This window comes from Podarcis tiliguerta, assembly GCF_965153285.1.
Source record: "Podarcis tiliguerta genome assembly, chromosome: 11".
Lineage (NCBI taxonomy): Eukaryota > Metazoa > Chordata > Lepidosauria > Squamata > Lacertidae > Podarcis > Podarcis tiliguerta.
The window spans coordinates 32,240,034-32,256,892 of record NC_139544.1 but is presented as its reverse complement, the minus strand read 5'-3'; the positions used below and the strand labels follow the sequence as shown (position 1 = coordinate 32,256,892).

General features: G+C 45.4%; 1 protein-coding gene across 5 annotated transcripts in view; it reads left to right on the top strand.

Annotated features, from left to right (window-relative positions):
* The window catches only part of VCAN (versican), a 128,266-nt gene that overhangs the window by 53,214 nt on the left and 58,193 nt on the right, over nt 1-16,859 (top strand). For all 5 annotated transcript variants that reach the window (XM_083403559.1, XM_083403558.1, XM_083403556.1 and 2 more), the window contains exon 7: nt 9,946-11,997. In XM_083403559.1, the coding sequence (XP_083259685.1) occupies nt 9,946-11,997 (2,052 nt within the window). The remainder of the gene's footprint in view (nt 1-9,945; nt 11,998-16,859) is intronic.

The window sequence follows — 16,859 nt, the reverse complement described above, 5'->3', positions numbered from 1 at the left end:
AAGTAAAACACAACTTTAGCCAAAAACAATTTGTTCCTAATGGATCCTGGTTTTGTGGTCAGACATAAGAGTATTTTGGAAGATTTCCCTCCTCTTTCTTAAGACCTAACCCTAATGAAGTCAACCACAGTCTGTCCATTGCTTTGTAAGCTTTGGCCAAAGTGTACAAAACCAAAGCAGTTTGCTTGCTTTCTTTTTTCCTTTTTTCCTTCTTTTACTTAGGGGTTTTAATGCTGCTTTTCAGCCATGGCTGCCGACACAATAGAAAATACAGTGGACAGTCCATCTCATAATAAAACAGAAACAAATAATCCCTCTACAAACCTGATGGATTAAAAAGCATCCATGACCAGTTCTGGAACATGCCTCACATACAAAAGGTCTCAGGTTCAACTTCCAGCATCTCAAGATAAACTCCTTTCTGAAAACCAGGAGGGCTGATGTCATTCAGTGAAAGGCAGTGCTGAGCTAGATTGAGCAATGGCCTGTTTGCGGCTTCCTATGTTTCAGAATCTTCACAGATCTCTTAAAAGTCACAATAAAACTGGCCTGGTATTTTTTCCTAGGGAAGGAATTTAAAGATTCAGTTAACCACAGGAAAAACCTCTATTTTTGTAGTTAACCTAACCTCATATGGTGGTGGAACCCAAAGCAATATCAGTCCTGAACTTCTGAATTTGCAGACAAGGGGCTAGTGCAAGGCCTGCTTGTCCATGAGGCAAGGTGAGGCAGTTGCGTCAGGTGGCAGATCTGACCTTCTCTGCTAACACTCACTGCATCCTCCTCCTCCTCCTCCGTACCTGCCTTCCACCATAGCTGCTTCCTTCACTCCCGGCCACCCTCTTTGCCACCTCTGTTGCTGCCACCTCTGTGGCTCCTTGCCACTGCCACCACTACCTCTGTGCCCAGCCATGGTGGTGGATGGGTGCAGAGGAGGAGAAGGAGGAGGAGTGGCTGATGTCAGAGGAGGAGACCAGGGGCAGAAAAGATTGCTGTGGCAGCGGGGCAGGGGGAGACATTTCCCTTTTTTGCCTGAAGTGGCAAAATACCCTGGGCTGGCCCTGGGTTACCACATGTAGAAGATCACCCCAAGTATCCTGGCCCTTTAAGTATGTAGGCCTAGTTATGGACATCATTAATGATTGTAGTTGCTCTCCCCCCCTTTTTTTAAAGAAAACACTTTTTAGGCACACATAGCCAAATAAGTAATTGAAATTCTTGGGACGTTTGTGTTACTGAGAAGCATGATTCAGCTGGAACTCTGTCAGGATTGCACCCTCCACCCCTCCAGACCAGCTGTGAGGAGGAGACCAGAAGCGTTCTCTTCTGATTTTGACTGACCAGTGTTACGTCCAAATCCATGCAAACTGCAGTAAGCCTTAGTTATGCTTCACTCAAACAAGCCAACATCAAACCTCAGTGTACGTACCTGGCTTGTATCAACAAACCATGGTTAATGTTAAGCATACACTTTGGGGTCAGACCATAATGCTGAATTGTGGTTAATTGAAAATGGAAGCAAACACTTTCCAATCTTCTTGAGGCTGTCCCAGAGGACAAAGGAGGAGTGCAGGAGCCCAAGACTTACCTAGACTTGTTCTCATAATGATAAATCACAATTCACCATTAAATGCACGTAGCCATTGTGCTCATACATATAAAATGCAGTGTGGCGAGGGGATGGAAGAGATCCAGCCCGCAGTGCTTCTCTAATAGTTTTCTGGGTAACCCTAGGCCAGGCCTTAAAGCCACCAAGAATGAAAAGCTGAGGGAAATATGAGAAAAGGAGGAATGCTGCTATTTCTCCCTCCCTCAGTTTTCAGTAAAGCACAATGATCAGTCACCAATATGTCTATCTGAATCAGGAGAGGTGGCTGAGGTGCTAGAAATATGTCTGGAGGCAGCGATGGGCTGGATGTGGGCCAGAAAGAAGTTCTATGTGTTCCAGGTTCTTGAGTCCAGGAGGTGGGAAGGCGGCCTGTTTTGGATGGTACGGGTTCATAGCTTGGGGTACCCATAGATCTAACATTGTTATTTGAAACCCAGGTGGCCTTGGTGACTGGGTGCCTGTTTCCAGCCCCTGATGATTAGCCAACTATGGGCCCTTTTGGACAGAAATGACTTGACCATGGCACTCCATGCTCTATAATCTGCCCTGAGACCTGGTAGTGAAGGGCGTGTAATTTAATAACCACAATAATTGTGGCTCTAGATCATACAAGTGGCCCAGTGTGCTTGGGGGTTCCAAACCAATATGTGCTCTGCATCTTGAACCTTTTGGTTGGTATATTCTGAGGTATAATTTCACACTGTTCAGTGTCCCATCTTTGCATGGCTTTGCAGAGGGAAGAAGAGGACGTCAATTCTCACTCTGGATTGCTGTACTTTTAAAAAGGGCACAGTGTTATGACAGGGAGCAATTACTGTGCAGTAGCTTGCTTTGGGAATTAGGCCATTTTCTCAGACCACTGATTTCCCATGCACATGGCTGCATACAAAGATAACAGGCATCATGGAGACCCTTTTAAAGCAGCAGCTCCCCTTATCTCCCAATTTTATCTGTTCCTTTTTGGTAAATGTTATTTAGCTTAATTCAGAATCACTGCACTGCACAGTAAGCAACCTGGAAGCAAGTGTGTTACCATACTATTCTGTGATCTAATATTTAACGATTCTCCAACTATTAAAAAAGGTTATCTAATGAAGAACAAGTTTGCTTTAATATAAAAACAAAGGAAATAATATGTGGATTCTTTTTTTAAGCATAGAAACCTCTTCCAGTTGCTCAGCTTCATTCAGGTTGTGCATAATGTAAAAGAACACTATTTTTTTTAAAAAAAGAACTCAGGATAGACTTTGATGTAAGCAGCTTGTCAGGGAACTGCCATCGGCAGGACAGGAGGTGCCAAGGCTCTCTGAGGTAGAGAGAGACTTGACACCTGAAGAGGGAACCAGTAGGGGGCGAACAGGAACGTCAAGGGAAGGGGAGTCGGAGGAATGGCTCAGAGATGCTTCCAGTGAAAACAGTGGGGAAGTCTCAGGGCCCCCTATAGGAACACCCGTTCCTCGGCGGAAACTGTCACGCAGAGAGTCCAGAAGACGTGTTTCCGTTAAGGAGCTTTTATGTTGGAAACGTTTCCGAAAGCAGCCACTTTCGGATTCTGCTAGCGACTGACGCAGCCATGCTGGAGGGGCTCCGTCACAGGCAGAGGTTTGAGAAGCGGTTCAAACTCTGAGGGATTGCAATTTACACACAAGCAGCTCTTCATCCCATCACAGCAATCCGAAAGTCATCGACAGCTAGCTTGTGCCAGGGAGAGGCATCATGAGCGAACCAGCAGGAACCGGAGGGGCAGCTGGAGGTCCAAGCCTGGAGGAAAGGTATAGGACGTTGGAAATCCAGCTTGCCTTGCAGACGGCGAGGCTGGAAGAAAGGAGGGCTCAGGATGCAGAGAGGGGGAGGGAGAAAGCCACCCCACTCAACAGAAAGATGCCAGGATTGGTGCAGAAATTTGGGGGGGACCCCAGGAACTACCATGCCTTTAGGACAGAGATGCAATATGCTCTCAATCTGCAATTCGATGACTTCCCTGATGAGGAATCGCGAGTGGCTTTTGTAATTAGCCACCTCGAATCAGGGGCGAAGGACTGGGTTAGACCCTTGATGGCAGCAAATAATGAGATCCTAAAGGACGCGATGAAGTTTTTTCGTGCCATGGACCTGATGTTTTCCAGTGACATTGAGCAGGGAGGAGTGCGAAGGCAGTTAATGGCTTGCAAACAGGGAAACCGGACTGTCCGTGAGTACTGGACTGAGTTCACTATGTTGATTCATCGATTGGGGTGGGACTTGGCTTCTGAGCCCATTCAAATGCTTTTTGAAGAGGGTCTGTCTTCGTCCTTGAAAGATGAACTTTCCCGGAACCCCAGAGCAGAGTCTATGGACCAGCTGACTAAAGCCGCGCTAGCCATTGGAGCGCGCCAGGAGGCGAGGGCTTTGGAGAAGCGGGAGGGGAAAGGAGAACGTTGGAGGGAGCTCCGCATTCCAGACATTCCAGAGCAGCCTTTCCCGCCGGCAGAGCCGATGGAAGTGGGAACAGCGCGTGCGCGCACAGTTTCAAACATCGGTGAAGGGCGGAAGAAAGAGGGAAAGGGCGGGAAAAAATGCTATCTCTGCCAACAGCCAGGACACTTTGCCAGAGTCTGTCCACGGAGAAAGGAATGGCAAGGCATGGCAGGAGCTGTTGGGGGAGAGGAGGAGGAAAGCACAGAGCAGGTAAAAGCCAACGCCTGGCTGCCACCGTCGGGGCACAGCAGCCAGGCTCAAAAGCAGTGAGAGTGCCCGCACCAGAACCTCCCAGGCCTGCTCTAGTGATAGAGGTGTTGCTAGAGCTGCCAAATGGACACCCCCTACAGATCAAAGCCCTGCTGGATTCAGGCAGCTCCTGTAATTTCATGAGTAAGGAGTTCGCAGCTGAGCACCAGATACAAACCCTCCCCTTAAGTAAACCCCTGCAGGTAACCACGATTGACGGCAGAGAGCTGTTGGGAGGAGAAGTGAACCAACAGACTGTTCCCATGATAATGAGGGTGGCAAGACACACCGAGAGGATAGCGTTTAATGTGGCCACATTGGGAGGAGCTCCCATTATTTTGGGGATGAGCTGGCTGGCACTTCACGATCCTCTAGTGGGATGGCACCAGAGGGTGGTCTCCTTTGGGTCGGCGCATTGCCTGGAACACTGCAAGCAGGGGAAGGATCCAGGGGGAGCCAAGATCACCTTAGCTGGGATGGAGGTAATGAAGCAAGGGGAGGTGCCTCCGCAATATGCAGATCTGAGCAACGTATTCAGCGAAAGAGAAGCGGACAAACTGCCGCCGCATAGACCCTTTGACTGTCAAATCAACCTACTCCCGGGGGCTCAACTCCCAGTGGGCAAGCTGTACGCCATGTCAGACAGGGAGATGCAGGAGCTGAGGGAGTTCATTGACAAAAACCTGAAGAGGGGTTTCATCAGAGAGTCCCGAGCGGTGGGGGGCAGCCCAGTGTTTTTTGTGGACAAAAAAAACACAGATAAGCCGAGACTGGTAGTGGATTTCAGGGCCCTGAACGCCGTGTCGGAACCCCTGGCCTTTCCTATGCCCCGAATTGATGACATTCTGACCAGGGTGAGGAAGGGGAAGATTTTTACAAAACTGGACCTGCGGGGGGCGTATAATCTGATACGAATAAGGAAGGGGGATGAATGGAAGACCACCATGTTCACCCCTTTGGGAGCATTTGAATACCTCGTAATGCCCTTCGGTCTCCAAGCCGGCTCCGCATGTTTTCAAGCTTTCATCAACCACGTCCTGGGGCCGTTGCTTTACAAGAATTGTGTGGCCTTTTTGGATGACGTGTTGGTGTATTCGGAAAATGAAGAGCAGCATGTGAGGGACGTGAGAGAAGTGTTGGGCCGGCTGCAAGCCAATCAGCTGTGGGTGAAACTGGAGAAGTGCCAGTTTCATGCCAAGGAGGTGGAATTCCTGGGGTACCGCCTGTCAGACCAAGGATTGGCCATGGATCCAGGCAAGGTCCAGGCGGTGCTGGAATGGAAGACACCGAAAACCAAGAAGGATGTGCAAAGATTCCTGGGGTTTGGGAACTTTTATCGGAAGTTCATCAAGAATTTTGCACACTTGACGGCGCCCATCACCGACTGCCTCAGTAGCAAGAAGAAATTTGTTTGGACGGCGGAGGCGGAGAGAGCTTTTGAAGAACTGAAAAGGGCTTTCGCTTCGGAAGAACAACTTCTGCATGTGGACCTACAGAAGCCCATGAGGGTGGAGACAGACGCGTCAGACAGAGCGGTGGGGGCTGTGCTTCTTCAGCCGGGAAGAAATACGTCAGGGTGGAGACCGTGTGCCTTTTTCTCGAGGAAGCTGAATAAGTCCGAGCGGAACTACACGGTGTATGACAGGGAACTACTTGCCATTCACGAAGCGTTCCGGAGGTGGAGACATTTATTGATTGGGGCACAACACAAGGTGCAAGTGTGCACCGACCACAAGAATTTGGAGTATTGGAGAACAGCTCGAGTACTCAACCAACGGCAAGTGAGATGGGCACAGGAATTTTCCAAATTCCACTTTGAGATTTGTTATGTACCAGGCCCAGAGAACGTCAGGGCGGACGCTCTCTCACGCAAACCAGAGTACTTGGAAGGGGAGGGGGCAAGCGAAGAAAGACATGTCATTCCTGAGGACCGCTGGGTGTGTGGGGCGGCGCTGGTGGGGAGACGAGAGCTGGTAGAAGAAACGGAAACTGACGAATATGCCCAAAATAAGCTCAGAGGCCTCAGGGGAGAGGGTGAGAGCCCGGAGGGTTTTGAAGAAAGAAATGGGGCATTGTATTACAAAGGGGCACTGTATATACCAGAAGGTGAATTGAGAGGGAGGGTACTCAAGCAGTTGCATGATAGTCCCACGGCGGGACATTTTGGACAACACAAGACCATGTGGATGGTCACCAGGGAGTTTTGGTGGCCCAAGGTGAGGGAAGATGTAAAGGAGTATGTAAGAGGGTGTGACCAATGCCAGAGGGCCAAGGGGGAAAGAAGGGCGCCGGCAGGGTTATTGGAACCACTACCCACGCCAGAACGGCCTTGGGAGGCGGTATCAATAGATTTTATGACGGATCTGCCCAAATCCAAAGGGAAGACGGCCATCATGGTAGTAGTGGACCTGTTAACTAAGATGTGCCACTTTGTAGCATGTTCACATGCAGTCACAGCGGAAGAAACAGCGAAGTTGTTTGTAGAACACGTCTTCCGGCTGCATGGCGCCCCCTTGAGGGTTGTCTCGGACCGCGGGAAACAATTTACTTCCAGGTTCTGGAGGAAGCTCATGAGCTTGCTGCACGTGGAAGTCAATTTTTCGACGGCCCGGCATCCTGAAACCAATGGGCAGGCGGAAAGAGCAAATGGCATCCTCCAACAATATCTGAGGTGCTATGTCAATGACAGAGGGAATGATTGGGTCGAAAAGCTGGCGCTGGCAGAATTTGCCTACAACAATGCGGAGCATGTGTCCACAGGGATGAGCCCCTTTTTGGCCAATTACGGGTGTCACCCCAGGGCATTCCCGGGGGAGGGGGGCGAGAGATGGAGCGTCCCAGCGGCCGAACAGTTTGTAGAAGAGATGGAAGCGATCCATCGTCAGCTTCAGCTCAACTTAGAAAGGGCCAAGGCTCAATATAAGAAGCAGGCAGACAAGAGCAGGAGGGAAGGTGAAACCATAAGGGTGGGGGATCAGGTGTGGTTGTCCACCCAAGGGTTGCCGTTCAAAGGGGGTTGTAAGAAATTAAGACCCAAGAGATTGGGACCCTTTGAGGTCATTCAGCAGGTCAACCCAGTGGCTTTCAAACTCCGGTTACCCAACCACATGAAATTGCATCCAGTGTTCCACAGGTCATTACTGTCACCGTACAAGGGGGGAGGTGAAGAGGAGCACACCAGGGGACCGGTCTTGGAGGAGAGGGAAAGCAGTAACCATGTAGCGGAAATCCTCGATTCCAGGTGGAAGGGCAATCAGGTGGAGTATTTAGTGGCGTGGGAAGGGGAACCGGAGTCAGAAAACACCTGGGTGACTGCAGAGGAGGTCAATGACGAGGTTTTAACAGAAACGTTCCACCAAAGATTCCCGCGGAAACCACAGCCGGTAGCAAGGTTTAGAAGGGAGTATTTCGGCAGCACAGACGAGGAAGAGGAACTGGAAGGATTCGCGGAGTCGGAGTTGGAAGAAGGAACGGACTCAGATGACGAGGAGTACCGAGAGACTAGGAACCACAACGAGTGGAGAAAGGTGTTCGAAACTTCAGACGATGAGGAAGGTTCTTTCCGGGGTTTTACCTCCTCACAACCCGTAGGGGAGGAGACGGGAGGGGGTGAAGGGGGCCCTGGAGGGGAGGTGGATGTCAGGGAACTGCCATCGGCAGGACAGGAGGTGCCAAGGCTCTCTGAGGTAGAGAGAGACTTGACACCTGAAGAGGGAACCAGTAGGGGGCGAACAGGAACGTCAAGGGAAGGGGAGTCGGAGGAATGGCTCAGAGATGCTTCCAGTGAAAACAGTGGGGAAGTCTCAGGGCCCCCTATAGGAACACCCGTTCCTCGGCGGAAACTGTCACGCAGAGAGTCCAGAAGACGTGTTTCCGTTAAGGAGCTTTTATGTTGGAAACGTTTCCGAAAGCAGCCACTTTCGGATTCTGCTAGCGACTGACGCAGCCATGCTGGAGGGGCTCCGTCACAGGCAGAGGTTTGAGAAGCGGTTCAAACTCTGAGGGATTGCAATTTACACACAAGCAGCTCTTCATCCCATCACACAGCTGTTGGTGAGATAATTTGCTTTCTTGCTGTATTAGATGTGGATGTTTTATTAGGAAAAACTGCCTCATGTCTTGCATTAGAAGGAGCACAAAGAAGATATCCCATTGAACATATGATTCTAGGAGTTTAGTAATGCAAAACATCTGTACAGCGAGGGAGTCTGTTAAAGCTGGAGCAGAGCCTTTTAGAAAGGAAACACCCTTCTCTGGGCAGGTCATCTTCTTTTAAGCAAAAGGCAGATGAAATGCAGAGAATATCTTCTTTGAGACGGAACAGCTTTAACATCCATTCATTCATTCCTTTTCTCTCTCTCTTTTGAAAAAGTTAAGTTTAGAAATTTAAAGCTTGTATCTTCTGAACTGTGTTGTTAATTAAGAAACATTCAATGATGGTGCAATAATCCTGGATTAAAATATTGCTGCCACTAGAGAGAAACCAGGTTGTAGATGAACTGTGCTGAGTGAATATTTTCTGGAAATATTAGTTGAAATTTAAACAGTGGAATAAGTGCTGAGGCTTTTAATTGTTGTGTCTAAGTGGAATCTGACATTTTTACTCTCTCTTTTTTAAAGCTTAAAAAGGGTATAATGCATAAAATATAGGTGCCTATACAAATTAGGAATGGTGTCCCACCTTACCTTGAGAACTGCACTCTATAATACAAATGACTACAGCAGAAAGTGTTTGAATTCAGATGTGATAGTGGAGGCAGCTGGAGTACAATAACTTCAGTTCAGCAAAAATGAGAGCCATTTCACAGATCAGTGGACCATGGGGCAGCCACTTAAATTCCTTTGCATATTTATTTAGCACATGTATACCCTGCCCAGCTTCTAAGGAACCCAGGGAAACATACATAGGTTTATCCAGTTTTGTTCTTATAGCTAGTGCTTTCTTTGTGACAGTACCCATTGGTATGGAGTACCTTCAGATCATTGTTGTTGATGCCTTGACCACCATTTTGTGCTGGTACACACATTACTTTTATCAACATAAGAGCAGCAGCGCCACCTCATTTCATTTTACCAAAAACAACAACAACACTTTTAGCAGCTGTTGGGCTGGAAGAGTAAATATCGATCCAAGGCCATCCAGCAAGCTTTGTGGCTAAGCAGGATTGAATCCAGGTCTACAAACTCCAACAATGTAGCATATGATCAGCCATTCAAACTAATTCAGGCTTTTATTTTAACATGGAGGGGCAAATTCCTATTTGAAGTAGCATGAAAAAAGTTTGAATCTGTGTGACAGTGGTTCCATATGACCGATTTACAATAAGCAGAAAACTACCACATACAAGACTTTTAAGTCATTGCTATGGACTAGTAGGAGTTCATACTTCATTTAAACTACATTGGGTTGAATTGATTTACTATAGAAGTACATGGGACTAAATTAGCTTAATTACAGCTGCTTTCTGGTCAAGATGCTCAGCAAGTACATTCTGGGAGCAACTGGCATATAGTAAAGATACAGCAGAGATAAAGGATGCTTGTTCAGAATTAATTTATTAAAAATGCTTCTTACATTTAAGATATTGTAGTAAGCATGACATTCATTTTAATTGTCTTTTTTTTTATAGCTAAGCCGAATGATACTGCAACTGTTGAACCGAATATACCTTTGGAAAGCGGATCTTCCAATTTATTAACTGAACAAATCGCTTCTAAAACTAATCTTGATCCTCATATCTCTTCGGTCACACAAGGAATGCCTAAGGCAAAACTGGAAGAGAAGGTACCTAAGCAGATTGTTAGTTTATCCACTGTTCTACCTCAGACTGTTACAGACTTTTCTGATTCATCAGAAGTGACAGAAACAGATACTGCACCGAGTGACCTAGTAGGGACCACACCCACACAAGTTGTCTCTGACCTCAGTGAGAAGAGCTCTGAAAGTCAGACTGAACAAATAGAGGTGGGACCAATAATAACTTCTGTAGACGTTCTACTGAGAAATAACTTGAGTGAACCTGTAGAAACAAAAACTTCTGTTACATTAACAAAGGAAGAAACACATCCTGGCATCCAGCCTACAAAAAAATCAATGGAAGCAAAAAGCGACGTAAAACTGACAACCGTTGTCATCCCCAAAGAACTGCTCCCTGATCATCATGAACCTACAAAAGACGATAACAATGGCAATATTTCACCCGATGACAGGCCAGTTGCCTCTAGCACTGTTTCAGAATCAGATGTAGTCAAAGTGTCAAAGACGTTCTCACCTGAGATTGCTACAGCTACACCAGGTGTAATAGTCAGTTCATCTGAAAGCAAAATACCACTAACTACCGGATATACAAAGAGCTATGAAACATCATTTAGCTCTGAGTTAGGCTCTATGGAGTTTCCAAAGACCACAACCACTGCAACAGAAGTGAATGATACAGTGGCAGGGGTTTTCCCAAAAGCTGAAAGAGAGGACATGCCAAGGCACCGTGATACAGTAACACCTACTCCAGGGTTGCAACAAGAAAAAACTGCAGGAACAGATGATCAGAAATATGATTGGACTTCTGAAGGGAGTTCTGCTGAGCACCAGCCAGACTTAGGAATTCCCAGACAAATCACTACTATTTCCTCAACAGGCATATCAGGCACAGAATCAGTTATATTTACAAAGATGGTAACTCCTTCTGCAACAGCAAAGGAAGAACCTGGCATTTCCCTCATTTCTGAAACCCCAGTAGATAAAATTGCTAAAGATGTGGTCACTGTTACTATTCATACAGGCGTCAGAGGTGCGAAAACAGAGGCTACAACAGCTATTCAGGAGGAACCTGGTGCTAGAGATCAAGCTGTGGAAAAACTGGCTACTGTCCCAGACACTACTGCAGTGATTTCAACGTTGCTCTTGACGCCTGAAAGTGACTTAACTGCTGAAGGATCTGCATATGAAGGAAAATATGCAACTACTGAGGCTTTGGGCCCAGGTGTCAAAATAACAGTTTATGAAACAGCCACAAAACCTGAACTGTCTCCTGGAATGGATGCTGTCACAGAACGTAAGCTAAAACCGACGGGTGTTCCCCCCAGAAAGGCAAGCACAGAAAGTGAAAAGGATGTACCCACAATTAGATTTGCAGGTCCCTTTCCTACTAAAGCTACTGCTCCTGTGACTGAAAAATTACCTCATGTGGAGACTCTTACAACTCATAGCCCAGAAGGTTCAGGAACGACAGAAGAGGCCGTAGGAACAGAGCCAGTTTTATTCTCGGCTATTGTGACAAGTAAACCGACGGTGGTAAGTGGCATAGCCACAGCTACCATTGCTCCAGTAGACAAGACCCTGACCACTTCACCATCCAAGCCTTTAATTACCAAAACACAGCCACCCTTAATTTACAGTGAACCTGACGAGGATACGAGTAAAGACATGGTAATAATTGAGGAATCTGTTTCTCCCATTAAAACTACTACTGATGATGATTTTACAGGCAAGACGGCAGAGCCAGAGATTGATACAGAATATTTTACATCGTCGAGTGTGACTGCGGTTGCACAGCCTACAGGGCCACCCTCTGAGGTTTTAGAGTCTCAGGAAGAGCCTCCTTCTACTTCAGATGCTGACGTAGGAGTGGAAAGCAGGCCTGACATAAAAGTGTTTGTTGTTGCTATCTCTGGCAATGATACAGGTAAGACTTTGCTTCTCAGGGCCATATGCCCAACCTGACGGACCTTTGGCCATAGCAAGTAGTTTTAAAATGTGCTGGAAGATGTGTCTTTTATGTCTGGAGCATGAAACTATCTTACACTTCTGTATGTTAGAAATAGTTGATATTTTTGAAATGAGGTATTGGTAATAGTTATTGGCAATATAAATGTGCAAATCTTCAGTTGTGGATGTAGCAATAATGTATGAGAGCTTCCTATCTGATACTAGCAAATCATTGAATTGACTTCCATTATTTGTGGAACAAGGCATTTTAATTTCATAGCTTCCACTCCATGCATTACTACTCCTGAGTGTGGCATTGGAGCGTGTTAACATTCCATTAGTCTGTAGCTATTAACAATGGCATCTGCAGTGCTATCAGCTAAACAAGGCGTGGGTTCTTTTTTCTTTGCTTACGCCAAAGGGTGCTATCAAATTTGGGGGAAAGAACAGGGTATTGTGTGAAATTGCCAGGTTGTAATCAGAACAAACATTTGTTTTCTTCTGTTCTGTTCTGTTTTAGCTGAGGGCACTGTCTATGCAGCTTTAATCTTGTGGGTATTCAGAACAGAGATATCAACTGTCACTAATAAGTTATATGATTTCTTCTGTGTTAAGAGGCCAATGTGTCAACTGAAAAGAGATCTGACAGGAGACGTTGTGGGATTTTTTAACATCATCAATGATAACTATGTTTTGAAGTCAGATAGAAACATTATTGAGAAAATAGCAATGAAAGCTTATTGGATATCATGTCTTATATAATTTTTCATACAGTAAGCCCGCAATTTATGCGGGGGATACATTCCGGGGATCATGCCTAAAGCTAATAATTGGGTTCAACTGCCAAAGCCATGTTTCATTTTTCGAAGTTCAGTGGGATTACCAAAGTCATTTCCCCCAGAACCACACCTCTTTTCTGCCTCCATTTAAATTTCTTTTTTTTTTTTTTTGCCACGTCCATAAAGCTGAATGCACACACGTTAAATGCACCTAAGTTTCAGGCTTACTGTATGTAATTCTACCTTACTACTCTTTATATACTCTTTCCAACCAGTAGGGCACTTCTATAAGCTTTACAGAGTACTCTTTTCCTGTTGTTGTTTTATGAACTTCACACTCACTCTTGGCTGTACATAGTGTCATAATGAACATGTGTGGGTAGACCAAGTTCACTGAAAGAATGCTGAAAATGACATCAGAAAGTAATTTATTTGGCGCTCTCAGCCAAACAAAAGTAGACTCTTGACTCTTACCAGTTCCCCCATTTCCGTGAAATCCCTGAATCCCATTCTCAAAGCTAATTGTTGATTCCTGGCCTCTACCCAAGTCATAACAAATTATTGCATCTGCAAGCCAGTTGTGCAGAGACTATAATTTCCAGTGTGGGCTGGTCTGTTAGGGCAAATGAGGGACTGCCCCACCAACCTCAGCCTCTCTCTAGCCAGCCCCCACATGCCCACTTCTGTCTCACAACCTATCAGCTTCCTCCTCCTTAGCCTCTGTGTTGAAGGGAGGGTGGGGCTAAAACTAGTTAGTTTTACCTGGTTGGATTACCTGGTAGGTAACTAACACTATAGTAAGAATTCAGTAGTAATCATTCCTGAGTAGCAAAAACATCATGCAATTTTCTCAAACATTTATTGTCAGCAAGATTGAGGCTTCAAGAAGATAGGCTATGACCCTTTGCCATAGAGATGAATTGGTTTAGTAACCAAGTTCCATTGGGCCCTCTCCTTCATATCCCTGACAGTTGCCAGTTTGTTACTTTGCCAAGGACCACATGTGGATGATTCATATTGTTGGGCTTTAGCATTTATTTTACTGAATCAACTTGCAATGATTACACCATTAATTACAGCCAGTTGGATCTTTCCTCCGAGTTGGCCTCATTGGCCAAATGGATGCCACTCAGGAAGGTACCGCATGATCTGGGTTCAGGCATGAAGCTGCGGAGTGAGTACAAAGACCTAACACAATTCCTCTCATGTTTGTTCTCTAAGTGGTTCAACCTGCCCCAGTAACAATTCTAACTCAGATAAAACCAAAAGAAATGTTTTACCAGAACTTTGGGGTGTTTTCAGTAGGTAGTGTTTTTGAAGGCGCTCTTGATCTTAACTTCCTGATCTTGTCATTCCTTGTAAGGTAAAGGTAAAGGGACCCCTGACCATTAGGTCCAGTCGTGGCCGACTCTGGGGTTGCGGCGCTCATCTCGCTTTATTGGCCGAGGGAGCCGGCGTACAGCTTCCAGGTCATGTGGCCAGCGTGACTAAGCCGCTTCTGCCAAACCAGAGCAGTGCACGAAAATGCCGTTTACCTTCCCGCCGGAGAGGTACCTATTTATCTACTTGCACTTTGAGGTGCTTTTGAACTGCTAGGTTGGCAGGAGCAGGGACCGAGCAACGGGAGCTCACCCCATTGCGGGGATTCAAACCACCAACCTTCTGATCAGCAAGTCCTAGGCTCTGTGGTTTAACCCACAGTGCCACCTGCGTCCCGTCATTCCTTGTACCAAACAACTAAACATGGTCTATAGATGATGCTCTCACTCACATGAGAACTGTGCTTAAGAACACTGTGTTGTTGTATAATCTAGTTCTGTGAGTTGGCTAAGGGTGGCTGGCTAACACCCTAAAGTAGGCTTCCTGCAAATGAGGCTTTTTGGGGAAACAAAACTACCATTCCCTACCCCAAGCCTTGAACCTCACTCAGAACAATGCTATGTCAAGGCATAGCATCATTCCAGGACATTCTGCTTGCCAGAAATACAGACATCAGCAAGGGATAAAAGAGTCAACGCCTTGAAAGTATTTGAAAAATTGTCCTGAAAAATTGTATGTCCCCAGATAATTGTAAAAAAGGACCCATTTCCATTTATTGCTAAATTAGGGTAAGAATATTTCACAACAACCCTAAGATATGTGTGTGCGTGCATTTATTTGTATATGTCATGAACCATAGAAACAACCTATAACTCCATATTCTATTTCTGATCCCTTGGGACCTATATGATTGTTTTCCTAAGTTGCATGCCTTTTCTATTGATATAGCATAACATGAAATTATTCTGGAAGTTTATTTATTCTTTCCTTACACCAGATCAATTATTGTTTGGTACAAAATATCTGTTGTAGTTACAGAATTCCACTTGTGGGGCGAAGGGGCTGACTGAGATCTGGCTGAAAACCAGAATCGTTTTTTGTTTTGGCAGCTTCACAAAAATGTTGATAAGGGATATGCTGATAATATTGCTGAAGGGATTAAAATGGTTCTTTCCCCCCTCGTATGTGTTAGAATATGGTGGTTTTCCTGAGAAAATGTATTGCACAAGCAAACCATGCACTGACGCAATTTGAGACAGGTGTACAAGTTAACGAGGAATATATAAAGCACACCATTAGTGTGGGTCATGAGGAGTTCTAGGGCAGGTGTGCAAATTAATGAGCAAAAATATGTGTGTATGGGGAGACAACCCTTTGGGAATTTACTTTCTTAAAAAGGGAACCATGGCTATGCATGCTGCTATGTTTTCTCAGGGGCTGTTATTTCTTTCAACAGGATCCCATAACTTAACTTTCATACTATTGTTGAATACATGGTGATACAACAGGGTGGATGGAATAGTCTCCAACAATTTGATGCTACAGTCTTTTCGTATTGTGCAAGTGGAATCCGTCTTGCGTCAATACTTGGGGGTGCGGGGAGATACGCGTCATTTCTGTGCAGCTTAAAAGGAGCAGTAATGGAGAGTTATGATTCAAGAGCAAGGAGCGAATGAACTAGCAGAAGAAAAAAGGAACTTTTCTTGAGCATATAAAACTTTTTATGAGCTGACAAATACTGGGGGATTGAGGTGAGGCTGTTGTTTAACAGCAGCCGAGGGGATACTGAAAACATGACTTCTGTCTGTGTCGAGAATAATTTGCGCACCTGCGTCTTGTGGAGGCATTGGAAAGTGTTTACTTAGCATGCTTGGAAAGGCTTGCTGGGAGCCCAGGTTTCACACCAGCTATGTCTGGTTTTTTGACCCCTTCTGCTTTCGAACAGTCTGAAGCTGAGAGGGAGCCATCACTTTTTGAACACAGCCTTTTATGAAAAGGGACTGCAGCCTTTTTAATGCCATTTAGCATGCCATTTATTTTTTACTTCGCTTATTTTCTGCATCCAAGATGTAATAAGTGTATAAAACTTCAATGAAAGTAAGAGTCTTTCACAGAATGCACAGATTAAAAACATAACCTTAAGTTTTGGAATAAACAAGTGTCCTTGTTAGGGCTAATACTGTTCTTTGAGATTGGACACTGTATTTACTTTTATTTTATTTATTTTTTTAAAAACCTTAACATCAAAGGTCACATGGTGAGAACCTAAGAGTTATATGAAAAATGTCTCAGATTTCAGTGGCACCAGATGTATGAGAAGCTACTTAAAGGAAAAAGAAAAATCACTGGTGGACATAAAATTGTATGTTTGGCAGCAGACTAGGTATTGCTTCTGAGGGAGGCTTTCAGAACAAGATGAATACAGGAAGAGACCTCATTTCCACAATATAGCAAGATTTGGGGCATCAAATGTGGAGCATTTGGAACAGTGAGTGCCAGTTTGGTGCACATGGACTTGAACGATGCTGTTGTTTATTGCTGATATTTGCACTGTGAAAAGGCTTATAGATGTTTTATTTTGAAAAGTTTTTTTAAAAAAATGCTTGTGTGGGAATGTGGAAAGAGATGGAACCTCTTTTCATGCTCTGCATCAGAAGGCACATGGAGGATTGTTTGTTTGAAAGGACTCGCGTCAAATTTCTCTGCCTAAGCAAAACTAGCCTAACAGAGAAGCAGTTGG